General features: G+C 44.2%; 1 protein-coding gene across 1 annotated transcript in view; it reads left to right on the forward strand.

Moving 5' to 3' along the window:
• Positions 1-10,000, forward strand: part of LOC122246956 (uncharacterized) — a 52,523-nt gene that overhangs the window by 20,600 nt on the left and 21,923 nt on the right. The window contains exons 4-8 of the mRNA XM_086531756.1: positions 548-642; positions 3,552-3,681; positions 4,720-4,804; positions 7,549-7,691; positions 8,512-8,652. Coding sequence (XP_086387882.1) covers positions 548-642; positions 3,552-3,681; positions 4,720-4,804; positions 7,549-7,691; positions 8,512-8,652 — 594 coding nt within the window. The remainder of the gene's footprint in view (positions 1-547; positions 643-3,551; positions 3,682-4,719; positions 4,805-7,548; positions 7,692-8,511; positions 8,653-10,000) is intronic.

Raw genomic sequence — 10,000 nt, forward strand, 5'->3', positions numbered from 1 at the left:
AAAAAAAAGTATATCAAATTTATGCATGTGTGTGTGTGTACGTATTTGTGTATGTAAGTGCATTTGTGCGTTCGCAATCTATTTCCTATATATTTCCCTACACACACACACACACACACACAAACACAAACACACACAAACACAAACACAATCACACAAACACAAAACACAAACACACACACACACAAATATACACACTTTCCACGAGATGACACACAACACTATCCTGTCCCCTCCCCCTCACTCACTCCCTCCCTCCCTCTCTACCTACCTTTCACATCATCCTCCCTCCCTCCCTCCCTCCCCCTCCCTCTCCCTCTCCCTCCCCTCCCCCTCCCCCTCCCCCTCCCCCTCCCCTCCCTCCCCCCCCTCACCCCCCCCCCCTCCCTCTCTCGCCTTTACCTCCCTCCCTCCCTCCCCCCCCCCCTCCCTCCCTCCTCCCCCCTCCCCCTCCCCTCCCCCTCCCCCTCCCCCTCCACCTCTCGCCTTTACCTCCCTTCCCGTGTCACTGCCAGTCGAGTTGATTACGGATGTTGCATTGTTGCAGGCCGGATGGGGGCTGCTGGTGGAAGGCGCCGTCCTGAGCAGCGTGTACTGGGCGTGGCTTGTGACTGCCGCCTTGGCTGACAAGTTTGTCGATAAGTAAGTATGGTGGAATGCGAGTTGTGTTTTAGGTTATTGTTTTTATTTGTGTTTTGAAATTTTGTATTGTTTATTTTGAAATGTTTGCAGTTCTCTTTTTTTTCCTATCTCTCTCTCTCTTTCTGTCTGCCTTCTTTCTTTATTTCCTTTATCTTTTCCCTTCTCTTATTATGCAACACTTTCTTTATTCCCTCCATCTTCCTCCTCCCCTCTATTCCCCCACCTTTTCTGCCCCATCCTCCTCTCCCCCCTCTCCCTCCACCTTTATCCTCTCCCTCCACCTCCATCCTCCTCTTCCCACCCCCTCTCCCTCTACCTCCCACCACCTCCTCTCCCCCATCCTCCCTTCTCCTCCTCTCCCTCTTCTCCCTCCACCTCACACCTTCTCCCCCTCATCCTCTTCCCACCTCTCCCTCCTCTCCCACCTCCCCCTTTCCTCTCCCTCCACCTCCCACCTCCTCTCCTCATCTCCCCTTTCCTCTCCCCCATCCTCCCACCTCCCTCCATCCACCCCCTCTCCTCTCCCTCCTCTCCCTCTTCCCCCTCCACCCCCTCTCCCCCACCTCCTCCTCTCCTCACCTCCCCTTTCCTCTCCCACCTCCATCCCCCACTCCACCCCCCCCCCATCCTCTCTCCTCCTCCCTCATCCTCTCCCCCTCTCCTTCCACCTCCCCCTCTCCTCTCCCTCCTCTCCCCCCCATCCTCCATCCTCCCCCCATCCCTCCACTCCAGGAATTAATCTCGGGAGTAAAAGGCTTCCGTTACTAAGACGCGTCAACCCGAGATCAAGAACACGCTCCAGACGATGAAGAAGGGGGGGAGGGGGAGGGGAGGGGAGAAGAGAGGAGGGGAAGGGGGGGAGAGGAAGGGGAAGGGAGAGGGGAAGGGAGAGGGGGAGGGGGAAGGGGAGGAGGGGAAGGGAGAGGGAAAGGGAAGGGGGAAGGGGAAGGGGAGAGGGGAGGAGGGGAAGGGGGGGAGGGAAGGGGAGGAGGGGGAAGGGAGGAGGGGAAGGAGAAGGAGAAGAAGAAGGGGAAGGGGAGGGGAGGGGAGAGGAAGGGAGGTATGCGGAAGGGAGGTGTGGAGAGCGGGTGTGTAGGAGGGTAGGTAGGAGGGTGGTTAGAGGGAGGGGAGGGATGGGGAGGGGTTGAGTTTAAGGGAATGCCAAGCGAAGAGGGAGGGAGGGAAGGTGGTAGAGGGGGAGACTACTAATACAGGGCGGGAGGAGTATGAGGGAGGTAGGGAAATTTTAGAGTAAGAGGAAAGAGGGGAGGAAGAAAGGGGAAGGGGAAAAAGGTGGGTGAAGGGGAAGAAAGAGGGGAAGGGGGAGAAGAAAGAGGATAAGGGAGGAAGAGAGAGGGGAAGGAGGGGAGGGGAATGGAGGAAGAGAGGAAGAGAGAGGGGAAGGGTGAGAAGAAAGAGGATAAGGGAGGAAGAGAGAGGGGAAGGAGGGGAGGGGAATGGAGGAAGAGAGAGGGGAAGGGGGGAGGGGAAGGGGGATGGTCTATCCTTAGCCTGTCTTGTGATGACAATGACTCGCTTACTGGGCCGCCCACGCGACTAAGGGGAAAGGGGCAGTCTTGAACATTCTAGAGCAAAGGAAGCGCGGGAGAAGGGGAGAGGAGGGAGAGGAGGGAAGGGATAGAAGAGGAGGGGGAGGAGGAGGGAGGAAAGGGAAGAGGGGGGGAGGAGGGAAAAGGGAGGAGGAGGATGGGAGGACAGAGGAGGAGGGGAGGGGAGGAGAGAGAGGATAGGGGAGGACAGGGGAGGAGGGGAGGGGAGGAGAGAGAGGGAAGGAGATGGAGGAGGGGGAGGTGAGGAGAGAGAAGATAGGGGAGGACAGGGGAGGAGGGGAGGGGAGGAGAGAGAGGGGAGGAGAAGGAAGGAGGTAGTGGAGGAGGGGAAGGAAAGAGAGGAAGAGGGAATGGTTATGGAGAAGAGGGGAGGGGAGAGAGGAAAGAAATATTGAAGGAGTGGAGAGAGAAGAGAGAGGGAGAGAAAGGACAGGGGAGGGTAAACAGGGGTAGAAGAGAAGAGAAGAGGGAAGGGAGTGGCGAGGAGGCAAAGCAGAAAAGGGAGGAAGAAGGAAAGAAGAAGAAGAAAGAATGACAATTATCTTACTCTCATGCTTTATTTTTACTAATTATTTATTCATCTCGAACATGTCGATTATAAAATAGTGGAGCTTCACCTTTATAAAGAAATTAATATGGACGTAGAGGGCTTATCAATAAAGTTATTTGTAATTAAAATCATGGGGTAGGGAGGGAGGAAGGGAGAAGGTGGGAGAAGGGGGGAAGGTGGTAGGGGAAAGGGAGAAGATGGTAGGGGGAAGGGGGAACGGGAGGTAGGAAGGGGGAAGGGAGAAGGAGAAGGAGGAAGGGAGTAGGGGGGAAGGGGAGGTAGGAAGGGAGAAGGGGAAGGGAGAAGGAGGAAAGCGGGGGAGGGGGACGAAGGAAGGGAGAAGGGAGAAGGGGGAAGGGATGAGCAAGGGATATCAGTTAATCAAAGTCTGAAGACATCCTTGAAGATTTAGGGGCGTTGACAAAAAAGACAAAAAAAATCATCTTCTTGGTAAAAAAGTTGAGAAAAAAAGGAGATAGAGAGAGGGTGAGATAAAGGAAGAGGAATACAAAGACAGAGACACCGAGACCGAGAGACAGAGACTGAGGAAGAGAAAGAAAAAAAAAGAAAATAAAGAGAGAAAGGTAAAAGAAAAGAAAAAGCAAAAGGAAAAAAAAGAAGAAAAAAAAAAACAAAAAAGAGAGAAAGACCACCACAACACGCAGTCCACCCCCCACCTCCCCTCCCCCTCACCCCCACCCCCATCCCCTCCCCTTCCCCCTGCCATCCATTCAAACCAAACCCAATACTCACCATGACTTACAAATTATCTTTTTTTTTCTCCCAAGGGCGGGCGTGGGCGTTGTCCTGGCGGTTTCTGTGGGCGTGACTGGCGTCCTTGGTCTCGTCACCCACCCTGTGTCCCTAGGAGGTCCCTGGGCTCTACTGTCCCTCAGGGTAGTTCAGGGGGCAGCGCAGGTACGTACTTTTACATTACTTTCCATTACCTCAGGGGTTCCAAAAAGAGGATGTTTGTGTTTCTAGAATTAAAATCAGCAGTTCGGGTAATTTTATTGGTTCGAAAAATAAGGCATAGGGTATTTGTGTCAAGAAATAAGTTAGGGGTTCTTAACTTAAATATTTGCATATGGCATTTGTGTCGGGAAATAAGGAACGAAAAATTACCTCAGGGGTTCCAAAACGAGGATGTTTGTGTTTCTAGAAATAAGATTAGTAGTTCGGATCATTTTATTGGTTCTAAAAATCAGGGTAACTGTGTCGGGAAATAAGGTTTTAGAAATAGGGTATTTGTGTCGAGAAATAAGTTAGGGGTTCTTAATTTAAATATTTGCATAGGGCGTTTGTGTAGGTAAATAAGGAACGAAAAAATTTAGTGGTTATTTTTTTAGTGGTATTTTTTTAAGTGAAGTTGTTGCTGAATGATGACTGATTATTGTTGCATTCATAAAACCTCTGCTTCTTGACCTCTTACTTATCAATATTTTATATTTGTCCGCTTTTTGCGTTCTCTTGATTTTTGATTTACAAAGTGTGTGTGTGTATGTGTGTGTATATATACATTTATATGTTTATATGTTATATATCTATAATATGTTATGTAATATTTATGTTATATATCTATAATATGTTATATAAGTTTATATATATATATATATATATATATATATATATATATATATATATGTATATATATATATATATAATATATATATATATATTATATATATTATATATGTGTGTGTGTGTGTGTGTGTGTGTGTGTGTGTGTGTGTGTGTGTGTGTGTGTGTGTGTGTGTGTGTGTATATATATATATAAAGATAGATATATAGATATTCATCCGTATCTCTCCTCAACATTCCAATTCCATTCTAATTCCCCATATTTCCAAACGAAGCCCCCCCCCTAAAAAAAAAAAAAAAAAAAAAAAAAAAAAAAAAAAAAAAAAACGAAACGAAACGAAACGAGAATCCTCACATTTTCTCCCCCTTCCTCAGGGCTTGAGTTTCCCCGCCGTCTTAAGAATTCTTGAAGATATTCCGGAATCGTCGCGGAATCTCGCATCTCTGGTGACCTTCCTTGGTGAGTAGACTTCATGTTCTTTCTGGCTCCCTCGCCCGCTTCGACTCAAACGGTGTTCTCCTGTTTTGGGATTTCCTGGTTTTGGGTTTTCCTTTTTCTTTTTTTCTTATTCTGTTTTGGTTTTGATTTTTCTTTATTTTTCTCCTTCTCTGTTTTCGTTTTTTTTTTTTTCTTATTTTACTGTTTTCGGTTTTCTTTTTTTTCTTCTTTTACTGTTTTGATTCTTCTTTTTCTTCTTCTTCTGTTTTTTTTTTCTTTTCCTTCTTCTGTTATTGACTTCTTTTTCTTCTTTCTTTTGATTCCTCTTTTTCTTCTTCTTTTTTTCGTCTTCATTTTCTTCTTATTATTATATGTTTCCTCTTCTCTTTCTTATGTTTGTCTTCTGTTTTTCTTTTTCTTTTTTTCTTTTACTTTTTTTTCCTTTTCATCTTCTTCTTCATCTCCCTTTGCCAGATTTTCGATGAATTTCTTGTTCTTTTTTATTATCATTCTTTTTCTACCACATCTTGCACTTCGTTTTCATCTCGACTTTGTTCTCCTTTTTATAATTTCCTGTTTTGTTTCTTCTTGTTCTTGTTCTTCTTCTGTTTCTTCTTCATCATCATCTGCTTCTTTTCTTCTTCTTCTTTTGTATCATCGTCTTTTATGAATTTCTTGCTTTTTTTCACGCCTTTCACTTCGTTTCTGTTTTATTTTATTTCTCCTCCTCCTCCTTTTTTTCTTCTTCCTTTTCTACTCCTTCTACTTCTTCTTCCTTTTCTACTCATTCCACTTTTTGTTCTTCTTCTTCTACTCCTTCTATTTTTTCTTCTTCTCCTTCTCCACCTCCTCCTCCTCTTCCTCCCCCCCTCCCCCTCCTCTTCCTCTCCTCTTTCCGTTTCATTCAAGACTGGACTCCATTTTAGGTTTCCGGTTTGCTTCTTCTTCTTCCTCCTCTCTTCCTTCTCCATCTTCCTTTTCCCCTTCTTCTCCCCCCCCACCCCACCCATTAATAAAAACTTTGTTCATATGACATCCTCTTTTTTGTGTGTGTACGTGCAAGGGCTCACATTTTTTTGTTGTTGTTGTTTATGCAATCTAGATATGGTGATGATGCATCCATCTCTTTTTTATATAGTTGATTCTCCCTTATTTGTAATATGGTGTTCTTTTAGGATATATATCATAATAGAATAACTCCACTAACTCCATATATCATCTTTGTTTTGATCCTAAATAGACCTTTTTTTTTTTTTTTTTAAACTTGAGTTTTCCTTACTTCTTCTCCTTAAAGACTTTTTCCTCAAGGATAAATAACTTTTTGTAGCCTTCGGAGGATCTTCTTTTTGTCTGTGGGTGTACGTGCGAGGGGTCATAGGATTTTTTTTTTTTTTTTTTTTTTTTGCGTTCTTCTTCTTGTTTATGTAATCAGTATCCGATGTTCCCCCTCCCCCCCCCCTTTTTTTGTGGTGTTCATGTTCTCATCCTCATTGGTTGTTGTTGGAGAAAAGTATGATATTGAAAACAACTTTAGTGAAGCTACCAGTGTCTAGGTCAAGTTTTTATGATAATCAGTTATACAACAACCCCCCCCCCCCCAAAAAAAAAAAAAAAAAAAAAAAAAAAAAAAAAAAATTGGGTGGGTCTCAACCGTTCGACGCCATTTTAAGAAAAATATATATGTATATTGATGAATCGTAACAACACAGATTCATCAGTTGCCTCTAGTTCAAACTGTTATGAATGAGTTTCGTGATCTCTCAGCTCTTCAAATGAAACACAACCGCAATTACAAGATAAACAATAGAGATTGATGCTATGCCTATTCTTCAATTATCACCATTAACTCTAGGCAGAGACAGGCATACAATACATTCGAACACTATTATCTGACTTATTGACGGGGGGGGGGGGGGTAGATGAAACCGAAGTCCATTTCTATTTAAAATTCTGGTGACGGGTAGAATTTGAATCGAAAAGTCACGTTTTATTTATTTTTGTTCCCCTTCATCTTTCTACACATGTTGCTATACTTGCGGTTCGTTTTATAAGCTCTTCACTGTATATCAGTGCTTAACTGATAAAAAAAAGTATTTCGTTTTATAATACCTGTGACCTTGTCATTGGTCGTTAAATCTTAAATCCCGATTTTCAGTTTAGACTCTCCGATGATAGTGTCATAAGGTATACCTGTCTTTGGCCAGAGTTCATTGTAACATTTGAAGAATATATAAAAATGAAAAATCCCACAGGACAAGATGTTGTAAAAACTCTGACGTAACATTTCCATCGTGATTCTCATAACGATGTGACTGAGTAATGAGTAACATCAATAACATATCTTGTGTACTTTTCCATACTCATTCATAACCTTCAAAGGCCTCTACCACTCTCTACTTCACCTAGCGGTATATGGGCGCTTGAATAACGGTCACATGTTATCTATCATTCATCTTAGCGGCCGTTACATCCCCAAGATTCCTTCATCTATACAATCTTATTATACAAGGAGAGATAGAGGAACGAGCCAATTAATTACCTTAGCCAACAAACATAATTAAGATACCCCCCCATCACGAGAACGTCTTATCAGCAAGTTCTCTATCCCCTCTTATCTATACATCGTACTTAGATTATCATACATACACATACATACATATATATATATCTTTTTCTTCTCTCCCCACCCCCACCCCACTCCCACTCCCTCCCACTCCCTACCCGCGTTCTCCTGTACCGAATCCGGGTAACCTTGCCTCCAAAAGGACCTTACCTGGGCACCTGTCTGGGAGTGGGACTGGGTAGTCTGGACGACTGGTATGTAGCCACGTACACCCTCGGTAGCCTGGCCTTGGTGCTTCTTCTGCCGTGTCTCATGCTACCGTCCGGCGAGGCGAATGTCCATCAGGTAACTACAAGATTTCTTTCGTTTTTGTTATGAGATAATGGTGATGGTTATGGTGGTGATAGTGAGGATGATGATTGTGATGATAATGGTGATGGTAAAATTGGTAATATTAAGGATGATGATAATGATGATAATGGTGATGGTAATGATAGTAATAGTAAGAATAAGGATAATGATGATAGTGATGATAACACAAATTATGATAACAATAATGATGATGATATTGAAGATGATGATTATCATTATTATTATCATTTACATTATTTATTAATGTCTTTGTTAATTTTATTTAACTATTTGATTTTAAATATTTTCGTGACTTTTTTTTGTTTTAGATATTATTTGTTTCTTAATTTCTTTTGCAATTTGTCTTAATCCTCTTTTTATCAGATTTAAAACATTATACATTATATTTTCCTTTGTTATTATTTAGTGTATTTGTTCATCTTTAATTTATAATTAATATCATTTTGATTTCAATTCTCATGTATTTTTTTTATACATTCAGAACCTAAATGTTTATGTTTAAAAATCAAAATTTCAATTAGAAATCAAGCCATTTTAATTTGCATTTTGAATTAGAATTTATATCATCCTAGGGAGTAGTTATATCATCTTACCTTACATTTTGAATTAGAAGTTATATCATCCTACTTTACATTTATAATTAGAAGTTATATCATCCTACTTTGCATTTAGAATTAGAATTTCCATCACCCCACCTCGAATCTTACTCTGAAGTTAAAACACGAATTTCGACCCTATATCATCGCACAAAATTATTACAAAATTATTCATTCCTATGACCTTGAATCCGCAGAACCTGGCTTGGCGACGGGTGTTGAAATCGCGTGCAGTATGGGCGTGTTTGGGCGTGCACGTTGCCAACACGTGGGTGATGCACACGCTACTGGTGGGCGTGCCCTTCTGTCTCACCTACTACCTTCAGCAGCCTTGTTATGTAAGTGAGGGTGAGGGAGGGGGTGAGGGGAGGGAGGGAGAAGTGGGGAGGGAGTGGGGGAGGGAGGGGGAGGGAGGGGGATAGGCGAAGGGTGAGGGAGGGGGATAGGGAGAGGTAGAGGGAGTAGGAGTGGGATAGGGAGGGGTATGAGGGTGAGGGAGGGGGATAGGGTGAGGGTGAGGGTGAGGGAGGGAGGAGGGTGAGGGTGAGGGAGGGGGAGAGGGAGGGGGATAGGGTGAGGGAGTGGGATAGGGTGAGGGGAGGGAGGGATGGGGGAGGGGTGATGGTGAGGGGAGGGAGGGATGGGGGAGGGGTGAGGGTGAGGGAGGGGGATAGGGGGAGGGAGGCGGAGTGGGAGGGGGTGAGGAAGGGGGGAGGGTGAGGGCGAGGGAGGGGGAGTGGGATAGGGAGAGGGAGTGGGAGTGGGATAAGGATAGGGGGAGGGAGGGGGAGTGGAAGAGGGAGAGGGAGGGTGAGGGGAATGGGGGGAGGGAGGGGGAGTGGGATAGGGGGAGGGAGAAGGAGAGGGAGGGGGAGGGGGAGGGGGAGTAGGAGTGGGAGGGCGGGGAAAAAAGGAGAGGAATAGGGAGAGAAGGGGTGAGGGGTTGAGCGAGAAGGAGCGGACGGGATAGGGAGAGAGGTAGAGGAGGGAGGGTGAGATGGAGATGGGGAGGATGGGATGGGACTGCAGAAGGTGGAGGAGGGCGGAGGGGGAGGGGGTGGGGAGGAGTAGGGTAGCGGGAAGGGAGAGGGGAGGGTGAGGGCGAGTGAGAAAGAAAGGGAGAAATGTGGAGGTGAGGTGAGTATATAGTATGAGTATAAATATGAGTATGAGTATGAGTGGGAGTAGAATAAAGAAGTAGAAATAGAAATAGAAGAAGAAGAAGAAAGAAAGAGAGAAAAAAGAAAAAAAAAGAAAGCAGGAAAAAGAGGAAGAAAGAAAGAAAGAGAGAAAAAAAGAAAGAAAGAGCAAAAAGAAAAGAAAGAGAGAAAGAGAGAAAGAAGGAAAAAGAGAAAGAAAGGAAGAAAGAAAGAGAGAAAAAAGAAAAAAAAGAAAGCAGGAAAAAGAGGAAGAAAGAAAGAAAGAGAGAAAAAAAGAAAGAAAGAGCAAAAAGAAAAGAAAGAGAGAAAGAGAGAAAGAAGGAAAAAGAGAAAGAAAGGAAGAAAGAAAGAGAGAAAAAAGAAAAAAAAGAAAGCAGGAAAAAGAGGAAGAAAGAAAGAAAGAGCAAAAAAAAAGAAAGAGAGAAAGAAGGAAAAAGAGAAAGAAACGAAGAAAGAAAGAAAACAAAAACAAGACAATCTCCTACCTCCCCCCCACCCATCCACCTACCCACCCACCCACCCACCC

Source organism: Penaeus japonicus, unplaced genomic scaffold, assembly GCF_977035675.1.
Source record: "Penaeus japonicus unplaced genomic scaffold, GWHDUDI00000001_assembly GWHDUDI00000036, whole genome shotgun sequence".
NCBI lineage: Eukaryota > Metazoa > Arthropoda > Malacostraca > Decapoda > Penaeidae > Penaeus > Penaeus japonicus.